We start from the raw sequence: 22,175 nt of genomic DNA, 5'->3' as shown, positions 1-22,175 counted from the left end.
TTGCATGGCAAGCATGGTGCCAGCGTTCCCCACGTTCAAACCTCGGAGCGACGTCGCCGTCGTTGGCCGGTCTCATCATCAGTGGCACCTTCTTCATCGTATTCTGCATCTTCCTCAGAATCACTCTCGTGCGCAGCAGAGCTTTTCTTCCCGCCCTTGGAAGCCCACGACGGTCGCCCGCGCTGGGACTTGACAGAAGACTGTTTCCCAGTCCGGCTCTCCATTCTGCGAATCTTGCGTACCATCCCAAGTAAAACTGGGCAACATCTCAGCATGAAATGAGGTGTAGCGAGGGACAACCAGCTGACCTTTGTCGTTTCTTCTGTAAAATTCGTTCCATGACTTAGAATGCCGCCCGTCTGGATACTAAACCGGAATGATTAAGAAAAGTGAGTGACCAGAGCAAGAAAACTCACCCTCGCTGCAAGTGGATCCCATCGGGCGGCAGCCGTAAGATTCTCCCAATTCGGGGTCCTCGCTATGTGCTTCGCAACAACCCGGAAGTCGCCTCTCGTGTAGGAAGAACCTGCTTGGCCCATCTCTTTGACATCATCCTCAGTGTCTCCTTCTACACTTCCGTAGTCAGAATCAATGGATTCTGATTCTGAACTACTATCCTCGTCCGCTTCAACCTCTTCTGGGGAGTCATACGGGATACTTTGAGGCTCTTCAGTCTTTACTTCATTATATAAGCGTGCGGTCGCCGCTGCGAGTATCTTGTCGGCAACATCGTGCCTGGCATGCCAATGTGATGACCAAGACTGAGAAGTATGGTGCGGGGCCTACGAGAACGTTTGAGACATTCGTCATGTTAACATGTACTTTTTACGTACCTTTTTCTCAAGCAGTTCGCATAGCTCTTTCTTGTTCAGAGAGGGATCGTTCTTGAGTCGCCATGAGATAAATTTGATAAAGTAGTCTCGGTCAGCTGGTGTATACTTATTTCCGTGTGTGCCAGACACAACGAGTGTAGGGGGCGTCGGCGAGCGAGAGGGCGGATCGGGAATCTGTATATCCATATGTGGCGGCGGGAGTTTGGGGTTATTATGAGTATACAAAGGTGCAGAGAGACTGTTCATCGTGTGCCTAGACCGCTTGGGAGGACGGGAAGCGCTTGCAGTAGCCTGTGAGCCACGCTGACTTGTTGTGGTCTGCGATGAAGACCGTGCTTTGCCTTTCGAGTGAGCAGGTGGCGGGCTAGGAGGAGGTGAAGATTTGCGCTTGCGTTCGGTGCGAGAAACAGGCTGTCCTTGCTGGGGGTTCAGAGATGACTCGCGAGAACGGGATGGGTCAAAAGACACATAGGGTTTCTTCACGGTCTTGACTGGCTGTTCTACTGCCCGCGCCACTAGGATCTCAAACCGGTCGTGGTGGTCCAAGTAATAGTCTTTCCAGAGGTTGGCAGAGTGATTATTTACCTATAGAATCTGAGGTGAAAGCTCTTGACTGGTAGCGGCAGAGTCACTCACCCCATGTAGATTGTCCAGGGCTTGCCTGTAGGACTTCCCGGATCGTTTGGCATCAGCCAAGGCCTGAGTTAGGAGCAGATCGTCGTTGGGAAATTGGCCGACGGGAGTGCTCAATCTGATTAGGTCTTGTACGACATTTGGCTGGAGAAACGAGGCAAAGCTGATGGCTTGAGGGTTCGGGGCGGGGAAGGGGGTATTCTGAGCGAGAGCAGGAAAAGTGGACGCGTCTTGTTCAGCAGGAATGTGTATCTGTGGATGTGGATTGGGAGGTGGCTGTTGCTGCTGGTGTTGCGCGTGATTCCAAGAGTTTTGCTGCTGAGGAAAGACGTGATTTGGATGTGTTTGTGGATTTTGCTGATGCCACTGAGCGTTGTTACTGTGGTTGTGCATAGGGGGGATGTCTGGCTGGTTAAGGAGAGCGGTGAAGCTCTCGTGCTGGGGTTGTGCGCCATGCGTGATGCCGTTGGAGTAGTGGTTCATTGCCGCCGCCGCGCCAGAGTCCACGTCGAGTAACAAGCCGTTCAAACTTTTGCAAGCCGGGGATGGAGGACGACGTGCAAGCTCACTTTAGCCCGACCGAGACACTCAAACGCGCGACTGTCACACGTTACGTGTCACGGGACTTCCCATCACGCGGCTGCGTGACACCGCACCGGCTAAACGGAACTCGGGTGTACGGAACACGGAGCTCGGCCCACACCCCCACACATACATTCGCCTGCCCATACACGCCCTTTCTTCCCTCACCTCCATGTCTCTCGCCCGGCTCACCCGATATTCTGCTATCAAACGCTCTTACGCCACCGCGGCGGGGCTCAACTCAGCCGCTAAAGCAAAAGCTGAACAGATCTCTGCGGACTGGAAAGGTTCCAGCGCAACAGGGGGGACCACCAAGAATTACATCGGCGGCGAGTTTGTCGAGAGCAAGGCTTCAAACTGGCTCCAGGTTCTGGATCCTGTACGCAGCTTACCTATTGTGACAAGGAAAGCGCCCCACTTAACAAACATGCCTCTGCAGGCCACCCAAACCCCCATTACCCGTGTTCCGGAGACTACGTCCGCAGAGTTTGATCAGGCCGTAGACGCCGCTTCACAAGCGTACAAAGACTGGAGCAAAGTCAGCGTGCTGGGGAGGCAACGTTTCGCGATCGAGTATGACTATATCCTTTTACTTTCCGTTGCAGCCCATTGACTATTTGCTACACAAGGCTGCAACATCAAATTCGCAAGCATGCAGACGCATTAGCTAACATAATTGTGCTTGAGCAGGGCAAAACGCTTGCCGGTATGGTCTTGTCTCTTACTTTCATGGCCTCGGATTCATTCATGTACGTCCTTCGTAGATGCACATGGCGATGTCCTACGCGGTTTGCAAGTAGTGGAGACGGCTATTGGCATAACGTCCACTTTACTTGGTAGCAAGATTGAAGGTATGTCTCCCCCCTTCTGGTCTTTGGACAAGGCATCTTCTTCTTTGCAGTTAGTAAGGATATGGACACCGAGGTTCGCAAGCTCCCCCTTGGTGTTTGTGCTAGGTTTGTGGTACAATTGTGTGAACCACAAAGTTGTCTCACCTCGGAATAACAGTGTAGCCCCGTTCAATTTCCCTGCGTAAGCTCGACGACATTCCTCGACTCTTGTCTTGTCTAAAGCAAGCCTAGCATGATTCCCCTTTGGACTATTCCAATGGCAGCAGTCACAGGCAACACCCTCATTCTCAAGCCATCAGAACGAGACCCCGGTGCTGCCATGATTATTGCCGAGCTTTGCGAACGCGCAGGTATGTGTAATTAGGGCTGAGGTTGAATGCCTTACAATGTCCATCGTAGGCCTTCCTCCTGGTGTCCTCAACGTTGTGCACGGTACGGTCCCAACGGTCAACGCCATCTGCGATGATCCTGCCATCAAAGCCATCAGCTTCGTTGGAGGAGATCGTGCTGGAAAACACATTTACGAGAGGTTCGTCGTCTGAGGGGATCAAACCTTTGCCGACTGATTCGAATGATATAACATGCACTAGGGGTACAAAGAATGGAAAGCGCGTGCAAGTGAGTCTTCAGACTAAAAAATGTATGACTCAATTCATGCCACATAACAGGCGAACTTAGGCGCTAAGAATCATGCTGTGATTATGCCCGATGGTGATCCTCACCACCCTGTTTACAGTGTGGCTTGCTGAACGTTATTCGCAGCGAACAAAAACCTCACCATCAACTCGGTCTTGGGTGCCGCATTCGGAGGTGAGGATGGGGCAACACACTACTTTCAAGTGATCTTACTTAAGGTAAACAGCCGCTGGTCAGCGTTGCATGGCCACTTCAGTTGGTAAGGCATACCTTCTCCTTTCAACGGATGTCTGATATCACCTTGAAGTTGTTTTGGTTGGGACTGCCCAGTCATGGCTTCCGGAACTTGTCGAGCGCGCAAAAACCCTCCAAGTGAACGGCGGATTTGAAAAGGGCGCTGATCTGTAAGCCCTGCAGTTCAGCAGTAAATCCGTTCTCATAGCGCTTTCAGGGGCCCATTGATCTCACCTGCAGCAAAAAAACGCGTCTCCGGGCTGATCCAATCGGCTGCAGATGAGGGTGGCAAGATTCATCTTGATGGTCGCAACGTCAATGTGCCAGGCTATCCCAACGGCAACTTCGTTGGCCCCACCGTCGTCGAAGCTGTTGCCTCGATGCGTTGCTACAAGTGCGCCCTGTTCATGTATTCGGGTATTCGCTCCTAATCGTTATGGTCAGGGAGGAGATCTTCGGGCCCGTCCTCACGGTCCTTACTGCTGATACTCTGGATGATGCTATTGACATCGTCAACCTCAACAAGTACGGCAACGGGACTGCCATCTTTACTCAATCTGGTGCTACCGCTCGCAAATTCGAGACCTATGTCAACGTAGGCCAAGTTGGCATCAATGTCCCTATTCCGGTACCCTTGCCCATGTTTGCCTGGAGTGGAAACAAGGTAGGCAAGCTCCTTGAAAACCATTGATGAACTGTGTTTCATCCCTTCTGTAGGCTAGTGTCTTGGGTGACATCGGCTTCTACGGTCCAAGGTAAATTGGTTTCTCTCGCCCGGCGTTCTTTGTTTGACCATGTTGCCTAGTGGAATCAATTTCTACACTCAGAACAAGGTTGGTCCGATCATTATATCATCTTCAGCGCTATGTTAACGTGTCCTCTTGTAGACCACCACGAGTCTCTGGCGCGCGGATGATGCCATTGGCAACCGCGCTTCGGTCGACATGCCTACACACAACTAACGTGGGCTTGTCCAGGAAATTTGACTTATCGTAGATAACATCTGGACGATTCGACCTTCGGGTCCTACTTTGCATGATGCATGTGTAATTATAACTCACGGATGCTCCAGGAATAGAATGCACTGAATCTAGGATATCTCACTCCTTCCCGATGACCTGATCGAGAAACGCGTTCGATAGCTTCTCGCATTGCTCAAAGACTTGCTTGAAGCCGTCCTATAGCAAAGGATTCAACTGATCGATGCGTGTACGAATACGAGGGGCGTGCAACGAGACCAACATTTCCTCCGTAGTACGGATCTGCTATCGGCATACCGTCCAAATATGAGCCCCACAGGCGCACCTCGGCGCTGCTGCCTTGAGGCTTCATGCTCTGCAAGTTGGAGAGGTTCGATTTATCCGCTGCGAGGATGTACTGGAACCGGGAGAAATCCGCCTGGATCACCTTTCGAGCCCTGTGGTCGATAGGAACGTTGTTCTGAGAGCGTGTCGTGAGCGCGGGATGTTCATCGGCCAGCATGCGCCTGACGTTTGCGAAGTTACCTTCCTGCATACATCTACCGTTCTAATTGCGCAAGTTGGGATGATGAAAAATCGGAGTGGAACTGAGGCTCACCTTGGGTCTGGGTCTTCTCCCTGATGGTAGGCAGCGGTACCTGCACTGTCCACCGTGATATCGATCCCTCTCTCATCGGCTATGTGGCGAAGTACAGCTTCACCCATGGGGGAGCGACATATGTTTCCGAGGCAGACAATGAGCACTGAGGGGGCCATCAGTGCAAGAGGGTTATGAAGCGTGCGCGTGAACAAGTGAGATGCGTTATACTCAATCTAATCTTATCTTGCATACTCACACCCGCTGCCTTGACAGCACCATCGCTTGATCTGAGCTTCTATTACATACCCGTGCTGCAGCTTCAACCGACTCTCTATTCCCCTCCTCGTTTCTCGCCTGTGCTTACCTACCATGCCGCATCCACCCATACAGGTTTTCCTAACCACGATTGCCACCCAGCCCGTTCTTCGCAAACGACAAGGTGCCAGACCAACGGACTGATCCTCGTCACCCCTATTTATCACCCTTCATCCAGATTATATCCTCCGCATTCTCCAGACCAAGAAGATTACCTATACATCTTACGACCTTGCTTCAGATGAGGACGCAAAGCGGTTATGGAAGAGAAAGGCCCCTCTAGGCATGATCCTCCCATATCTGTGACATTCATTCTGGTCATCTCACTGCAACTGTAGATAAACAGCAGCTTCCTGGTATCCTTGTCGGCGGAAAGTACCCTGGGGTGCGACTTTAATGTTGCTCAGCCTACACATCTCACTGATGACGGCTAAACAGACGTTCGATGAGTTGTACGTATCTCTATAGCCGGTCAAGATGAGGCTACTAGTCTAAACTCGCCGCCAGTGAGGAAGCCGTAGAATACAACGAAGTCGACACCTTCCTTCGGCTTAACGAGACTTGGAACGTCGATGACGATGATCGTCCAGCACCGGCCGTGAAGCCTGTTGGTGTTCCAGGCGCAGTCCCCCTCGCCCAAATGACACCGGAGCATCACAAGCCAAAGTTCTTTCCCGCTGCTACACCCTCGGTACCAGTAAACAAACGGCAAGGCGAATACGACGTCAGCACAGAGCTGGAGGGATTTGGTCTGCAAGGTGTGCGGGTCACCGACGACGATCTGATTAAGCTGGTGGAGGATCTGGGTCTTGGTGGCGATGAAGCTGCTGAGATGGTAAAGAGCCTTGGAGGAGGTGTTGGAGACAAGCCCGCTGAAGGACTAGAAGTAAAGAAGGCAGCTGCAGGTAAGGAAGAGGCTACAAACGTCAGTGAAGAAGGGGCGAAGGTAGATTCAAGTAAGGACACAAAGCTTGAAACCTCTAAACCTTCGGAACCTTCGGAGAAGAGTTCAGAGAAAGCGCCAGAGCAGTCGGACAAGTAAATGATAGTTAACTCCGTTGAATGAACCATGTACAAGAAATGCAATTAATCAGATGTTGTCTAAAATATCGAAAAGGACATTTGATTTAGAATGTAACGAAAGTAAGCATTAGTCTGATAAAACGAGTGTATGTGAATGGATGTGTTAAATCCTACAGTTTGCTGGCTATTGGCATGTGGACAAGCCATCCACCGTCGAGGGCAATCGTCGCCCCATTAACATAGGCAGCGGCACGGCTTGACAAGTAGAGAGTCGTTCCAACAACATCTTCAGGTGTGCCATAGCGGCTGGAAGGAATGTGGGACATAATAACCTCGCCTGCTTGTTCGAAAAGTCCAGCGGTCACTAAGGATTTACCGTCAGATAGATGGTCACCAGTATCGAAGTAAAGATCGCTTACTCTTGCTTTGAAAAGCTCCTGTTTACAACATGGACGCTAGGAGTTAGACATCGACACCTATCGAAGGAAGATGTAGTACTCACCGCAAGCTATGACATTACTATGTATGCCCTCTGAGCCCAGCCTACCTGCCATATGACGACTGAGGTGGTGAAGTGCCGCCTTTGATGCCGAGTACGCATAAGTGTCGTGATTCGGTACCATAAGGCCTTCCACGGAGCCGATCTAGAGGGATTGTCAGGCCTCAAAGAGAAAGGAACGACTGCGTCAGCGATCTCACATTGATGATCCTTGCGGGATCAGCATAGACGTCGTTAATCTTCCCACCTGCCTCCGCGCCCGCCCGGAGCAAAGGGAGAACCTTCTGTGTCAGCGTGAAGACGCGCTGCAAGTTCAGGTTGATTACTTTCGAGAAACCACCGTCCTGATAGCGTTTTAATAAATGATCGGGTTGAAGGCAGCATAGCATGATGGACCCACAGGGTAGTTGTCGATCGAGTCGGCCCACGTCGCGCCCGCATTGTTCACAAGGACATGCAGTTTGCCTTCTTTCGCCGCCAGCTCCTTAGCAAGCCGCTCAACTTCCGAGAGTTTCTGCATATCTGCGGGGATGGCAACGCATTCACCCGGCCCCAACGCGCATAGCTCCTTCGCCGTCTCCGCGCAGTCCTGAGCTGACCGCGACGAAATGTACACCTATCCAAGCGTCATGTCAGGATGGCTGATTTAAACAGAAGAGGGAAGGCGTCGGGCAATCGTGGCCATATGTGGTCAAATACCTTGGCACCGTTCTTCACGAATCCAGTAGCGATCTAGTCGGGTAAACGTAGTTTCCGTGAGCGGTGAGGTCACAATCCGAATGTCGCAGGCTACTTGCCATTTTCCCTATGCCGCGGGACCCACCAGTGACGAGGACCGCCTTGTCCTTGACTCCAAAGAGACTTTCGACCCGCAGAGAATCCATACCGATTAATGCTCAATTCTACACTCGGACGGGCTGATCGAGAAGATAAGTACTGGAGGAGCGACGATGGTGGTAACCTAAGACGTTGGGGAAGTGAGACAAGCTATCCACGTTCATCAACTACATAGGCTCGGGTACCGGCTACGGCATTGAAAATCAGAAGGCGCCCTTGCACTAGTACAAATGCATCCCGTCCAGCAATTATGTCCTTTGTTGCCAGGCTTCGGGTCCGTTGATTTCATTATGCCCGGAATGCACGTAGCACGGGCCAAACTTTTTACCCGCTCTTCGATTCATTATGTGCGAATGTCAATGCCGATAAAAATACATACAACTTGGCGACATGATCAGAACACACATGTGCTGCAGGGACAGGCCAGCCCTTCATGGACTAGTAGTTCTGACTACAATATGACATGTAATGGCAACATCAAGACTCAGTGAACAAAAGACCAGAGCGGCGGCGTCGAAGCGTGGTACTTGTCGTGCCGGACGCTGGAGGAATCTCAACGCTCTCCTCCGCCTTGGGGTCCTACAACCGATCTTAGAAAAAAGCAGAAAGGATACTGAACGGAACATACAACGCTTCGAGATCGCCTCCGGGCCTGATCTCTGGAGAGTGCTCTGCGACGAGCTGGCTTGGGGCTACGTTCCTCTTTCTGCTGGGTCTCCGCCGGTAAGGCGATGGCGCCATCTGCCACTAGCCTCTTTTGCATCGCCGGAAGCATGCTTGCGATGAGTATCAAGGTTGATACTGTCATGAATGCCATAGAAGATGCCAGCGAGAACATAATAGGGTAACTCGCGATCAAGCCGCTAAAGATTGTCATGAGTACGAAAGTATCCACAGTTGGTGCAGTGACTTGCCGGAGGCCCTTGCGTCTGACAGTCCCGCGCAAGTTGGTCGTAATGACAGTAAGCTCGCGTCCTTCACCACGACCAAGATTCGTCCACTCATCCCGTCGCCCGACTTCCACCCTCGCAACCACCTGCGACGTTCCAGGTACAAAGGAGTCAAGAAGCGGGACCTCCAGATCCAAAAGCAAGGGTGTTGACGACCAGAAACGGAGGTGACTCTTCGTAGGGCGAAGAATGATAGCCTAAATGCGCGTATGCGTTTGAAAGAACTTCAATTTACATGCCATTTGGACTGACCGGTTTGCGAACGGATGTAAGACTTCTGTTTGAAGGAGTGGTTAGGGTAAGTGACGTCATGAAGTTGCCTAGAGCATAATTCGTTTCCGAGGTAGGGACAGCGAGATGCAGAGAAAAGTCGTAAGATTGATATGGTGATAAGCCAGGGAGGACCACCTCAGCGTAAGGGGACGTGCCATCGCTAGTTAAAAATGATGAAGATTGAAATAAGACCATAGGCATATGTACCCCTTACCCGTACTGAAGGTAGAGTGGAACGGTCCAACCTACAGCGATGGTTTTCCATACGTACAGGCCAGCGATCAAAGAAAGCAACAGGAGAACTGGAATCAGGGAAATGAAAATGGCAACAGGAGCGAGACGTGAGGCAAAGAAGCTAAAGGCCCGTGCTGTAAGATCCTGTGCAAGTCGTAAAAGGGGGAGAACAAATCTCAAGAAAGGAGGGAAGTCCGAGTCGTTGACTGTGCGAGCAGGTGAATTGGAGTTATTCCTTAGCCCATCTTCGTTCAAATTCTCAGATTTGACAACAGGCCGAGACGCCATGTCGCGATCGAGGTTTGAGTCGAACGTGCAACCGGCAGCTCGATGATGATGTATGTTGGTGACAGGTGTTTATGAAGTCACGTCGTTCAGTCACGAAAAGGCTAAACCAGGAGTGACGTGACTTGCCTCCGTTCCCTTCACCCCACTTAGGCTTGAGTCATGTCTACTAGTGTCAGCATTCAGGATATCCTTGGTCATTCTCCAGCATCGCCGATCGTTCGCGAATGCCTCTCGTATATCAACCAGCAATCCAACGCATCTGATCCGCCTCAAATCGACTCTCCCGAGGTCAAAGCGTACTCAGATGCTGTGTACTTTAACTATTATGCCCTCGGACTTAGTCTCATGTTCGCTCCTACCAAAGGGTACAAGCCCAGCACAGGCACACGCAGGGAACAGCTCAAGGATGATTGTCTCGAGCTGAGCAGTGTGGATATATATAATACCCCAAAGTCTACAGAGACCAAGTCTAAAACGGCCGAAGTTGCTTTCTCAACATTTCCCGCGTCGCCTATAGTCCTCTCTCTGGCAACAAGTACGCCAGAGGATAAAGATCGACCTCAGTCAATGTCTGTGACGCACGAGACGATAGGACAGGACTTTGTCGTTTCACTCGGAGAACCTGCGCGAAAGGGGGGCGGATCCGGGCCATCATCAGGCTCGATCGGAATTTGGTGCGAATGGACGAAGGATGGCATTATGGTCGAATTTGGAGGACAAGAGGCACGCGGGCCGCAGGCTTGGGAGCGGGGCAAGGACGCGGGTTGGAGAGTGATAACGATTTTCGCGCCCAAGTGAACCAATGGTATTCATCTTCGTGGCTGGTGTATGACACCAAAATCGATCGTTAACGGGTCACTATAAGTGTCCACCTCTTTCGCATACACAATCACCATGCATCATGCCTTGCCAGTTTATTCTACTGACATTCTCAAGGACGTTCTCATAGCCGGCAGCTTAGGGCTAGCATAATCAGGCATAATCGCACATGTCGGGACATGAGGAAAGGCCAATATTATCACATGGGGGGCTATAACTTTAAGGTTTCTGAAGAGCATGCGTTAGTGCTTAAGCGCTTATTAGCCCGCTTGTCGGTTCTATAACTAGCCTTGATCAGGTCCGAATATGCCATATTGGCCAGCTGGCTCATGCGAATTGTTGATGTCATGTACAGAGGCGGACATGTGAATACACCCTCCCCGCCCTCACATGGTTGCCGCCATTCCCACTCGCTCCGACATCTATAAGTCTGTCCCCTTGCTAGTCTCCCGAACCTCCCCAGGTTGACAGCTCTTAACGTTATACTTAACTCTTATACCTGCCCTCAATAGTACCCACCGTCATGGCCACACCCCCGGAAATCACTACCAAGAATCTCACTGGCATTTACCTGCACGCAAGTACTCCATCGTGACCATTCGTTCCTTGACTCGACTTACCTTTGAGCCTTTTACACAGAACAAGACGCTCAGCGATAGCACCGACGAGATCCTTAGATTGCAGGGCGTTTCTTGGTTCAAGCGCAAGGCCATTGCCAACTTTAACTTGACTCTTTACGTCAAGCACACCACCGGCGATGATGGCTTTGAGCATATTGACATCGACCAGCGGCTCTCAGGAGGTATTCCAGGTACCACGGAGAATCGTGTCATGAATTGGGAAGACCGCCACACGAACGACGACCTCTTCGGCGCCGTCGTAGGCAAGTCACGTCGGGTCAGTCTCGATGAGATCGAAGACGAGTTCCTCAAGACTGGTTGGACCCAGGACACTGTCGATGATCAGGCTATTGAGGCGCTGGCATGGAGTGATACCCCAATTAGTGGCAAAGATTGGAGGGCCAACCAGGTAAGTTAACGTTCTGGTAGTCCTTGCCTTTATCCTGACAGCGCTAGATATGGGGCTTCGAAGAGAAGGACGGAGTTAGGAGATATGCTAGGCACATCAAGTTCACTTCTTCTGAAAGAAGTGAAGGTCCAATCCTTGTTCACATGTATTATGATTATCGTGAGTTGTGCTTGCTTTGTGGTCCGATGATTGTTGATGATATTAATGATTGCAGAGGGAACGAACAACTGATATCTCGAGTAGAACAAACCGCAATTACCTGCCGGCACTTTAAGCTCGGGTGTAGAGGACTATGTAATATTATTCTTTGACGACTGCTACAAAGAGTGTCAGCGACTTCTCAAGTTCTAACCAAGGGCTGGTTGAACTTCACCAGGCCTACCGCAAGACATGTCACCTGCAGCCACTGAGTACTGAGTACCGAGCTATGCATCTCCTACTGGTATAGATATCTCATGGCAACTCGCCATGTTGAAACAATGGTGTTTTATCTCGGACTATATGTGAGGTTTGCACTGAAATCGAGAACAACACCTGAACACATCGATACAGTCCTGCATAGGGCGGAGCCTTGCACAAGACAATAAAAATAAAATAAAATATCTGAACCCACATAGCGGGTCGTACATGTGCATGAGTTTATGACTGCGTAAGTATGGAGTTGAATCGGGCGAATATCAAAGGTCTGGATGTAGTGACATCTTGTCAGTATTGGGTAGCGCCTGCCATACTGGTACTGTTAATACCCCTTGTGTTCTAAATTTATCCTAGCGCAGCGCAGTCATCAATATTCCCTAAAGACCTGTGTGTATCGAGGAGGTCGTGTGGGATCCTCGAGGAGCCTCGTCTCGCATGCTCTCTCGCCATGAACCCTCTCAGCAGCTCTAACTCATCCAGGGAAACCCAAGTTGCCACCGCCAGCCTAAACCATGATCGAGGCAAGGATAGCGTTCGGCTAGAACGCGGCAACGAACTTGACCGGTTCTCGGATAGTACTTCTTCACGGGGTCACAAGTTGTCGAAAGCTTTTGCAAGACGTTTTCCCAATGCACATAGGAGGCTCTCTGCAGTCAGTGACTATGTCAATGGCCCTCGACCCAAAGTCGACTTAGCAGGTATGCCAGTGGAATTCGCTCTGCATATGTCAGCTCAATAAACTCCCCAGACCCAATACCTCTGTTGGGAGGTAGTTACGGCATTCGAGGATTCCGTTTCCCCATCCCCATCGAACCCTATATTATCCGTTTCACTCGCCCCTTCCGATCTCCTTGGCTGCTGGTCGTCCTGGGAGCTGCGTACATCGTCGTGTTTGCATTCCTTGCGCGAGCTCAGTGGTACCTCACGCCAGCTGATGCGTTCGTGGACTGTACTTCAGTTTACTGGGTCGAGAATGCCGGATGTGGATTGAACGGTGAAGGATGCGAGCCTTTCACGGCCGAGCCGTTTGATTTCAGGTGCCCTGCTCAGTGCAGCTCCACCGTCCTTCAGAACCCCCGCGTTGTCGGAGATATCGAAGTCGACTTCCAGCCCTTAATTGTCGGAGGCGGAGATCCTAACCGCACTTACAGGGGCGATAGTTTTATCTGTGCCTCCGCCATTCAAGCGTGAGTCTTTACGTCATAAAACATATCCATTTGTTCTCTGACACGACAACACGGCAGCGGCTTGATCAGCGACTCTACAGGAGGATGTGCATCCGTCCAGTTGATTGGTAACTTCTCTAATTACTTACCCACCTCGGCGTTTGGCCTATCTTCCATCGGCTTTCCTTCGAACTTTCCCCTTTCCTTAGTTTTTAGCGCTCCTAATGCCCTCAAGCATTGTACCGACCTTCGGAATCCTGCTCTTGCATTCAACACTCTCATCACTTGTTTGCTATTCCTTGTGCTTCGTCCTAAACCCATCGTGCTGTTTTGGTCCCTTCTCTGTATAGGTTTCTGGCATGTCACATTATTTTCTCAGCCACAAGCTACCCCCCCACCCCTTGATGTTGCTTTCGGCGCTTTTCTTCCCTCCCTTTTCGTCGGCTACGCGTTCTGGCGGCTTGCCTTCCGCTTCACCCTCCCCGTCTTTGTCAATGCACCATTCGAGGGCATGATATGGTACTTGGCTCCGTTCTGGACCGGAGTGTTGACTAACCTCACCATGGACAAAATACCCATCGACCGGCTCACTCCTGCCGACATCAAGGAACAGCCAGGGGGAGTCACTGCTCTGGTCATCATTGTCCTGATATTACTTGTTCTGGTGGTCAACCAGATCCGTATCATTCGCAAAACTGGTTGGCTTCCATACTATGCCGGCTGGTATATTCTCGGCGGCTTGGTTGTGATGGTACTCGCCCTATTGCCTGGTCTGGAGTTCCGATTGCATCACTACGTAATTGCTATGGTCCTTATACCGGGAACTGGTTTTCCAACAAGGCTTTCGGCCATTTACCAAGGTTTCTTGCTTGGCATGTTCTTGAATGGAGTCGCAGCCTTTGGGTTTGACTCAATACTGCAGACCGCAGCTGATGTAGGTTTTCAATCTAGATGTATCTCTGCATATACTGACCGTTTTGACAGTTGGTTCGGGATGGTCCAACAGGATCAGCATTGCCGTCATTCGTTACAAACTCCACAACATATAACGCAACCATCCCTCTTAGCAGTCAAGTACTAAACTGGGCTTCAATCTCGGATTCTGTTTCACAAGAAGGCTGGAGTACCTTTGCGCTCTTAGTCGATGATGTCGAACGCTATTCAGGGACGGCGCTGAACTACTCGCTCCAAGGCCTGAATGCAAGCTTACCTCATTTCTTCCGGCTTGCTGTACGTGTATAAGCTGCTCATGACTGGTGTCAACTCGTGCTAACTTCTTTATTCCGTGATAGTTGCAAAGCAGTGATACTGTTGGTGATTTCACCATGCCAGCCACTCTGTGGCCAAATGGAACTTGGGTGGATCCACTTCCCGGGGCGTCTTGAAGTGATATCCATATGATTATACTCGGCTATTGGTCAACTGCATATGTATTACATCCAGCGTCAGTTCATATATTGAGCCATGCATATCTGACGGCTACGCGTAGTGTGTGGCTGGCGGATACGGCACACGGATTCGTGAGCGCTGACCAGGTGGAAAGCTATCAATTGATTCGATTCTACTCGACTTGGATGTGGCGCACGCTATTTTGTCGTGTGTGCGTGCGGCTTTATCTCCCTCGGCAGCTCCATTTGCGCATGGGTTGCGGATCGCTCGTCCAGCCCTCTCCAAATATGTCCGGACGCACATGCTTCCTTGCGCCCACTAACCTCCACACTCGTGCTCATCTGTAGCGTTCAGACGGTGCGTTGCGCAACGTCGCCGAATTTTAACCTTAGGCGACAACCTTTTGCACCTGTCCGCTAGCACTGCTATCACTGCTCAGTGCTTGCGGCTCCACTTCACGGCGGACTTGACTTGATAATCTAAACATAGGGATATTGCAGCGCCAAGTAGTCAAGGTGAATCCCCACATGGCACTACAGTAGGGCATGATAAGCAACATCCTAATCGTCAGTCGCCATGATCATGAGCAATGTGTGGATCCGTCCGTCTGCAGTTGGAAGATCTCTCAGGAACATAGGAACATATCATATCAAAGTCGGATATGACATGCCAGTTTATGACGGTTGCTGAGGAGAATCGAAACAGAGCTTATCTTGCCTAGGGTTCGGGAGCGGTGTGCGCATGATTCGTGAGGCTTCATGATCAATTCGCTTGTACGTCCTGTCGTTTCGATTTCTACGGACCATGCGCTGCGCTGCGTGCTTGCGCGGGGTTCTAGCTTAAGTGCTCATTGTCTGGCCAGCACGCGTGATTCAAGCTTCGAGAGCACACGACTCGGATGTACCTGCGTCCCGCGTGCGTCGGTGTGCGCCGGAAAGCAGCACGCGCCGTCTAAACTTGTCGGGTGACCGGCAACAGAACCAGGATCGGACTAATTATAGGTGTCCTGCGCCTATTTCCCCATGATGGAGCAGGTTGTAATGATCTCACCAATTTGGAATTTACGCGATCCTAATACATTTCAAGATCTTGCAACGTGCATCTTTCCTCGGCGACCATGCAGCAAATCCGCTAACTCAACATTGATTCCACCGCCGAGCATGTGGACTCATCCCTATCTCCCCCTTGACAGGTCTCACTCCCGTTTAAAAGCTTTTCGCGTCCCCGGACAGCGCCTTTCCAGGCTTTCATATCGCCCGTGCTCTATCTAGCACCCCCTCACCGCGCCCAACGGCTGAGCTGAAAATGGCCGCGAACTTGGAGGCAGAAGAACGCTACAGCCCCAGCGCTGACCTCGAAAAGGTTGAGCCAAAGGAGGAGGAGGCCGTCCAGGTCGTCGAGGCTCTCGAGGCCAACTTTGACGACCCGAACATCGACCACAACGAGGCCATTGCTGGGATCCTCGGTGAGCTTATTCAACTCTCCTCCACTCTGCTTCCGGGACGCTAACACCATCGCGGTCATTTTCAGAGGACGACTCCCCGTACCCTGAGGTTCGCTCTGCCGTTGCGAACACGGATGACCCCGAGATTCCTTGCTCTACTCTGCGCGCCTGGATTATGGGTATGCCCGCCGTCTTGTGGGCGCCTCTGTCCGCTCCTAACGACCCCTAATTCGTTATCTCGTAGGCGTCATATGGGCCATGATCATCCCCGGTCTTAACCAGTTCTTCTTCTTCCGATACCCGTCCGTCAACATTTCCAGCTTGGCCGCCCAGCTCCTTTCCTTCCCTCTTGGTCGCCTTTGGGCCGCTGTGCGTACCTCTCCGGACTTTTGGTCTTCCGTTATTCTCGTATCTGTCCTCATGCAACCATTTCGGCAAATAGGTGATGCCGAACGTGCGGATCTTCGGTCATTCGCTCAACCCCGGTCCCTTCACCATTAAGGAGCACGTCCTGGTGACGATCATGGCTACCGTCGGTGGCCCTTCTGCGTATGCTGTGAGTCTCATTGTTTACCAGAGATAGCGACAAGGTCAGCTTACGCTAGGCACTAGACCGACATTGTCGCTGTGCAACGCGTGTATTATAATCAGATTTACAATTTCGGCTGTAAGTCTTGCTATGCTTGTATCGCTTGTAGTTCGAGAAGCTTACTCTTGCTCCTGTTGCGTTGGCGTTGCTTCTCTTACTCCTTGGAACGCACATTACCATTCTATTTTTGGTCTCGTGACGAATTGACCACACAGACCAATGGATGCTGGTTATGTCCACCCAGCTGATTGGCTTGTCCATGGGAGGTATCCTCCGCCGCTTCCTCGTCTCGCCGCCGTCTATGAGTATGTTTGATTTTTAATTTCTCATCCGTTGGCGTGCTAATTGCATGATACTTTGCAGTCTGGCCTATCAACCTGGTAACGTGCGCGCTCTTCAATACCCTGCACTCGCAGCAATACGCCGGTATCGGTAACCGCGGCGGTCTCTCTCGCGAACGCTTCTTCTTCTACGTCTGGCTTGGCGGCGTGCTGTGGTACTTCCTCCCTGGCTACCTCTTCCAGGGACTCTCCTACTTCTCCTGGGTCTGCTGGATCGCGCCGAACAACATCCCGCTCAACCAGATGTTCGGCTACGAGAGCGGCCTGGGCATGAGCATGATCACGTTTGACTGGTCCCAGATCACGTACATCGGAAGTCCACTCGCCGCCCCCTGGTGGGCCGAGGCCAATGTCTTTGGTGGCTTCGTGTTCTTCTTCTGGATCATCACTCCTGCCTTATATTACTCGAACACCTGGTACTCCAAGTATATGCCGTAAGCAATATTTTAGCTTGAGTCCTGAGGCGCCTGGCTGAACATCATTTCCGACAGTATTTCGTCTCGTACTTCCTTCGACAACACTGGCGCCGAGTATGATATCTCCAAGATTCTCACTCCTCAGTCGACCCTCAATCTAACGGCCTACGAAGCATATAGTCCCCTGTTCCTTTCGTAAGTGGCGCATATATTGCATGAGTATGGGCTTCCCTTTTGACATCGCTTGCGTAGCACGACCTTCGCTCTTTCTTACGGTCTCTCCTTCGCTTCCATGACCGCCACGATCACCCATGCTATCTTCTTCTTCCGCAAGCAGATCTGGACTCAGGCCCGCCGCTCGCTCGACGAGCAGCCTGATATTCATGCTCGTCTCATGTCCCGCTACAAACAGATTCCTGAGTGGTGGTATGCCACGATCTTCGTGGCTATGTTTGTCATGGGCGTGGTCTCCATTGAGGTCTGGCACACCGAGTTCCCAGTTTGGGGCTTCGTTCTTTCGCTGTGCATCTCCTTCTTCTACATCATCCCCCTCGGTATGATCCAGGCCATCACAAACCAGCAGATCGGTTTGAAGTAAGTCCCCTCGCGACGTTGGTCTCTGTCGATGACCCTAACCGCCAATCCGTTTTTCAGTGTCATCACCGAACTCGTTGTCGGCTACGCCCTCCCCGGCCGCCCGATCGCGATGATGATGTTCAAGACGTACGGTTACATCACCATGTACCAGGCGCTGCAGTTCGTCGCCGACTTCAAGCTCGGCCACTACATGAAGATTCCGCCACGCTCAATGTTCTGGTGCCAGTTGTTCGCGACCGTCATTGCGGGTACGGTGCAGCTTGGCGTACAGGCGTGGATGTTCACCAACATCACGGACATGTGCAGCCCTAAGCAGCCGGACGGTTTCATTTGCCCGTCGACTGAGGTGTTCGGCACGGCGTCTTTCATCTGGGGTGTCATTGGCCCTCAACGCCAGTTCTCCGCCGGGCAGCTGTACCACTCGCTCACGTATTTCTTCCTCCTCGGTGCGCTCCTCCCCGCCGTGTCGTGGCTTGTCTTGTTCAAGTGGCCGAAGAGCCCTATTCGCTACGTCAAGTACGTTGTATTTGTTTTGAGTAGGTAATCCATTCACGATAGTCTGACGAACATGTCTCCCCGTGCAGCTGGCCCATCATCTTCAGCGGTACTGGATACATTCCCCCCGCCAGCGCTCTCAACTACGTCCCCTGGGCCATTACTGGCTTCATCTTCCAGTACGTCATCCGGCGTCGTCATTTCTCTTGGTGGACCAAGTACAACTGTGCGTTTCTTCCCTCTTTTGCTCTCATCATTCACGTTGATTGACCCCTCCTCACCCGCAGACGTCCTCTCCGCCGCGCTCGACTCGGGCGTCGCCATCTCGATCATCCTCGTCTTCTTCTGCCTGCAGTACCCGCGCAATGGCACGATTGGCGCAAACAACGTCGCCAAGTGGTGGGGGAACAATGTGTTCCTCAACACTGCCGATGGGCAGGCACTCCCGCTCCTCGTGTCCCCGACCGGCACGTTCGGGTATGTGTTTTGTCTTCTTTGTTTGCTTCCTTGATCCAGCTAACGTGTGCTCGTCCCTCGTTTAGGCCGGCGACCTGGTAAATATGGGTATTTGTCACTCTTGGGCGTGTATTATACACTTGTGTTGTCTTGTAATGCCATCTTTATTACATCTTTATTGAGATGTTTGATGTCTTCGTTGGTGGCCCACTTGAGATCATGTGGCAGGCAGTATCCTACGAATGAAGGTATACATCAGCAAGTTTGATTTAGACTTTGTAAAAGTGAAGGCCCTCTAAGAGGCTTCACGGGATGTCCTCCATAGAAAAATGGACGCCTTGGCTTCACACGTGGCTGCAAGGGGTAGTCCTGTTCCATGAGAATGGACAGGGTGACATACTTAGTAGCGACTCATGAGCCCCTCCGACCTTTCCTCTCGTCTCACTAGCGCGACACAACAGGTGTCATTATGTCAAATATATCTCAATCGCGCCTTCGGCTTGCAAACGAGCAATGTAAGCAATGTTATATTACTGACTTCCAGGACGCACCGCTCACACGTGCTCTCAAGATTTCACACAACATCCTAACGGCAAGGGACTCATCTGTACCGTATGCAAGTCCACTCGCAAAGGCCCACTGCATTTCTTCGATCTCAAGGCTGCCATTGCTCACGAGCGCAAGTCCTCAGAGCATAAGCGACGGCTAAAAGAAGCTGAGAGCTGGAAGCACGACTGGGAGCCTGCTCCTCTGACCTCCGAGGGCCTGCGGCATAAAGAACGATTCACTTATGTCGACCAGGTACATGATCTTGTACCTTTCTGGCAGCGCGGAATCGATGCAGCAAAGCGAGGAGAGGTACTGAGGCTTGAGGATTTCCTTGAGAAGATGGAGGCGAATGGCGGCTGGCACACGGCGGATGATGTGTGGGACCTGTTGGAACCATCAAAACCTGCTCATGAGGAAGTAGATGAAGCAGCTCTGTGGGGACCATCCCCGGCACCATGGGAGCGCGAGTTCTCCGACGTGCAGCGGCCTATAACGCAATCTTCATTCTCGCGCAGAGACAGCAGTCTCTCAGCTTCTCCCCGGAATATCAAGAGGAGTCTTCGTCAGCCACGTCGTCCAGAAGATGACCATGCGTTTGTAGAGAAGGTTGCTCGCCATGAGGCCGCAGACCAAAAGCGTCGAGAGAGGATGCATACGTTCTTTGACGTGAGTTGACCAATGGATTTCTCCGTCAGAACGCACTAAGTGAGGATCGTCAGATGCCCACCAACCAGAAGGTGCAAAAGATTCAGGAAATGATTCAAGCATTATCAACAGCGTAGGTTTAAATGGTACCGGTATTGCGCTTACATGCCCGCCAGGTTCGTTTGCTCTCGCTTGCATGCATCGTAAACAAGTTACTTCTGTATTGATGACTATGAGATCGATCATACCTAATTAGACGGATTGCGGAGCAATATCGATATTCTTGTACTGTACTGCAGGATACCATTCTCGGAGAGTCTTGCGTTTCATCCTTAGGAATACTCTTGCAAGCCATCGCTCAGCACTCAAGTACTCAGTGCTCCGAGAGCGCTTAGCATTCACCCCAGGTACTTTTGGCGATAAAGGAAACGCGCCCCTGTCCATATGCTTGTCGGTGGTGTATATTAGCGACTTCGAGTTGATGACTTCATCGCTCCGCAGTAAGTGCGTATGTTTATGGCCGAAGTTCGTCATGGGCTCCGAGACGAAAACAAACTTACCATTCCGCGTGGTTAGGTACTTTAGTATCATACACTGCATACAATAATGGTATATTGCAGTGGGCATTTTTATCCATCCACCGGGAAAGATCAGGAAACCAAGCACTGGTACGAACGACAGCATACCTACAGCATTGATCACCTTCAGAACATGACATCAAACCGGTGCGCCGTACAAGGAGCTGAGCGCTTTACCAGGCTATGCTGAAATACAACGCATCCTGTAATATAATCCTGTGCGGGTATAAATAATCATCGATATTATTGTACCTTCACGTGGTTATGACGCCCGAGGAAGCTTCAAGGAACACTTTGAGACAGGCCAAGCTCCTGGGATATAAAGCCGCCCATTTACCATCGACATAACCTACATTCAGACTCCCTACAGTACTTGCACCCGCCCGCCACCGATGACGTCTCCGAACCAGAAGATACCCCTTCCCGAGGGTTGGGTTCAAGAATTCGACAGCAATCATGACCATCCTTACTGGGTATGCACCGACGATGCCCCCTATTCTAAGACCACTAAACCAGTTTCCAGATTGATACCAAAGCAAAACCACCACGGGCGATATGGGTTCATCCTTATGAGGATGAACAATTTCTTGTTGAACACCCCGAGATTCGTAACAAACTCTCAAAATACGGGAGCTCGGACTTGGAAGCACCTCCCCCGTACGAGAACGCGAGGCGTCATTCGTTCGACGGAGGATCGCCCAGTGTATCAAGATCTAGCACGGTCTTGTCAGGCGTCAAAACTCCGTCTGCGGAGGACCATCCTGAAGGGCGGAAACGCGGCATGTTCAGTAGACTGAAGGACAAGGCTCTCGGGACAAAGGAGGAACGAGAGGCACATAAGAGACAACAAGCCGAAGAAAGAGCGCGTGCTGAGGAAGAGTATCGTCAAGCTCGTGTACAAAATCTCCGCGCCCGAGCTGCGGCCATGCAGCAGATACACCAAGGGCGGCCAATAGGAGGGAGCGCGTATGCAGGGTATCCCGGCATGTCTGGATCGCTAGGTGGACCCTCCAGGTACGGACCTCCCGGAGGAACGCCATGGGCAAACGATGGTTATCCGCAGAGCGCATATACGCGCCGTGCCGGCTTCGGTGGCGGTGGAATGGCACTTCCTCTCCTTGGAGGACTTGCTGGAGGCTTGTTGCTTGGAGACGTCCTCGATGGAGGCTTTGGCGGTGGCGGTTTCGATGGTGGATTCGGTGGTGGTGGGTTCGGTGGTGGGTTCGGTGGAGGGCTCTTCTGAAGTTTTGCGGGTTTATTAGAGGGTTTGCCGGATTGCTGGGTGATCTAATGTCTTGGTTAACTTGGACGAGCTTGTTATTACCAACAGAACTGGTGCCAGTGTATAGTAGCAAGGAAGACATGTAGCTTTACTTCCCTTTAAGCTGATTAATCGAGCATGAGTGCAACTGGTATATTATACAAGCTATTTCGACGATTTAGACTTGCTGCTTCAATAAGCTTCGAGTCAACGCCTTGATTCATATTCATTGCGCG

General features: G+C 51.4%; 10 protein-coding genes across 10 annotated transcripts; 6 read left to right on the top strand and 4 right to left on the bottom strand.

The window, feature by feature from the left end:
- Positions 1-35: 35 nt before the first annotated feature.
- Positions 36-1,949, bottom strand: CONPUDRAFT_148902 (uncharacterized protein; the record flags this gene model as incomplete). Its single annotated transcript, XM_007765340.1, has 5 exons — positions 36-256; positions 309-366; positions 417-782; positions 834-1,418; positions 1,470-1,949. 5 exons carry the CDS (start codon positions 1,947-1,949, stop codon positions 36-38), a joined length of 1,710 nt encoding a protein of 569 aa, XP_007763530.1.
- Positions 1,950-2,220: 271 nt separating this feature from the next.
- CONPUDRAFT_148901 (methylmalonate-semialdehyde dehydrogenase) lies at positions 2,221-4,731 on the top strand (the record flags this gene model as incomplete). The annotated part of the gene is made up of 18 exons (XM_007765339.1): positions 2,221-2,427; positions 2,488-2,621; positions 2,678-2,754; positions 2,813-2,899; positions 2,950-3,004; positions 3,057-3,080; positions 3,131-3,249; positions 3,299-3,428; positions 3,490-3,517; positions 3,568-3,610; positions 3,662-3,709; positions 3,762-3,794; positions 3,843-3,939; positions 3,987-4,163; positions 4,214-4,433; positions 4,487-4,524; positions 4,575-4,602; positions 4,657-4,731. 18 exons carry the CDS (start codon positions 2,221-2,223, stop codon positions 4,729-4,731), a joined length of 1,620 nt encoding a protein of 539 aa, XP_007763529.1.
- On the bottom strand, positions 4,727-5,505 carry CONPUDRAFT_115627 (phosphotyrosine protein phosphatase; the record flags this gene model as incomplete). The annotated part of the gene is made up of 4 exons (XM_007765338.1): positions 4,727-4,947; positions 5,012-5,209; positions 5,275-5,296; positions 5,348-5,505. The coding sequence occupies 4 exons, from the start codon at positions 5,503-5,505 to the stop codon at positions 4,870-4,872; spliced, it is 456 nt and encodes a 151-aa protein (XP_007763528.1). The 3' UTR covers positions 4,727-4,869.
- Positions 5,506-5,653: 148 nt separating this feature from the next.
- CONPUDRAFT_134200 (NAD(P)-binding protein) lies at positions 5,654-8,146 on the bottom strand. The gene is made up of 11 exons (XM_007765337.1): positions 7,964-8,146; positions 7,866-7,898; positions 7,567-7,782; positions 7,367-7,510; positions 7,170-7,311; positions 7,087-7,104; positions 6,152-7,031; positions 6,083-6,096; positions 5,983-6,029; positions 5,823-5,927; positions 5,654-5,768 (listed from the first exon to the last, which is right to left on the bottom strand). The coding sequence occupies exons 1-7, from the start codon at positions 8,048-8,050 to the stop codon at positions 6,838-6,840; spliced, it is 834 nt and encodes a 277-aa protein (XP_007763527.1). The 5' UTR covers positions 8,051-8,146; the 3' UTR covers positions 5,654-5,768; positions 5,823-5,927; positions 5,983-6,029; positions 6,083-6,096; positions 6,152-6,837.
- Positions 8,147-8,358: 212 nt separating this feature from the next.
- Positions 8,359-9,778, bottom strand: CONPUDRAFT_79077 (uncharacterized protein). Its single transcript, XM_007764620.1, has 4 exons — positions 9,206-9,778; positions 8,918-9,150; positions 8,632-8,866; positions 8,359-8,582 (listed from the first exon to the last, which is right to left on the bottom strand). Exons 1-4 carry the CDS (start codon positions 9,425-9,427, stop codon positions 8,481-8,483), a joined length of 792 nt encoding a protein of 263 aa, XP_007762810.1. The 5' UTR covers positions 9,428-9,778; the 3' UTR covers positions 8,359-8,480.
- Positions 9,779-9,907: 129 nt separating this feature from the next.
- Positions 9,908-10,725, top strand: CONPUDRAFT_95784 (uncharacterized protein; the record flags this gene model as incomplete). The annotated part of the gene is made up of 1 exon (XM_007765336.1): positions 9,908-10,725. The coding sequence occupies one exon, from the start codon at positions 9,908-9,910 to the stop codon at positions 10,544-10,546; it is 639 nt and encodes a 212-aa protein (XP_007763526.1). The 3' UTR covers positions 10,547-10,725.
- Positions 10,726-11,090: 365 nt separating this feature from the next.
- On the top strand, positions 11,091-14,640 carry CONPUDRAFT_86787 (uncharacterized protein; the record flags this gene model as incomplete). Its single annotated transcript, XM_007765289.1, has 8 exons — positions 11,091-11,144; positions 11,207-11,596; positions 11,644-11,716; positions 12,762-13,200; positions 13,258-14,113; positions 14,164-14,409; positions 14,472-14,555; positions 14,629-14,640. 8 exons carry the CDS (start codon positions 11,091-11,093, stop codon positions 14,638-14,640), a joined length of 2,154 nt encoding a protein of 717 aa, XP_007763479.1.
- A 1,184-nt stretch (positions 14,641-15,824) lies between these two features.
- Positions 15,825-19,025, top strand: CONPUDRAFT_115614 (OPT oligopeptide transporter). Its single transcript, XM_007765335.1, has 13 exons — positions 15,825-16,033; positions 16,099-16,191; positions 16,257-16,381; positions 16,455-16,568; positions 16,625-16,679; positions 16,817-16,906; positions 16,965-17,376; positions 17,434-17,553; positions 17,611-17,952; positions 18,013-18,471; positions 18,540-18,676; positions 18,738-18,927; positions 18,993-19,025. The coding sequence occupies exons 1-13, from the start codon at positions 15,874-15,876 to the stop codon at positions 19,006-19,008; spliced, it is 2,313 nt and encodes a 770-aa protein (XP_007763525.1). The 5' UTR covers positions 15,825-15,873; the 3' UTR covers positions 19,009-19,025.
- Positions 19,026-19,277: 252 nt separating this feature from the next.
- On the top strand, positions 19,278-20,878 carry CONPUDRAFT_134194 (uncharacterized protein). The gene is made up of 4 exons (XM_007765334.1): positions 19,278-19,421; positions 19,478-20,121; positions 20,175-20,600; positions 20,677-20,878. Exons 1-3 carry the CDS (start codon positions 19,376-19,378, stop codon positions 20,235-20,237), a joined length of 753 nt encoding a protein of 250 aa, XP_007763524.1. The 5' UTR covers positions 19,278-19,375; the 3' UTR covers positions 20,238-20,600; positions 20,677-20,878.
- Positions 20,879-21,040: 162 nt separating this feature from the next.
- On the top strand, positions 21,041-22,076 carry CONPUDRAFT_161483 (uncharacterized protein). The gene is made up of 2 exons (XM_007765333.1): positions 21,041-21,151; positions 21,202-22,076. Exons 1-2 carry the CDS (start codon positions 21,071-21,073, stop codon positions 21,919-21,921), a joined length of 801 nt encoding a protein of 266 aa, XP_007763523.1. The 5' UTR covers positions 21,041-21,070; the 3' UTR covers positions 21,922-22,076.
- The last annotated feature ends 99 nt before the right edge of the window (positions 22,077-22,175 follow it).

The sequence above is a fragment of the Coniophora puteana genome, assembly GCF_000271625.1.
Source record: "Coniophora puteana RWD-64-598 SS2 unplaced genomic scaffold CONPUscaffold_1, whole genome shotgun sequence".
Classification (NCBI taxonomy): Eukaryota; Fungi; Basidiomycota; class Agaricomycetes; order Boletales; family Coniophoraceae; genus Coniophora; species Coniophora puteana.
This window is presented reverse-complemented; position numbering and strand designations above follow the sequence as displayed.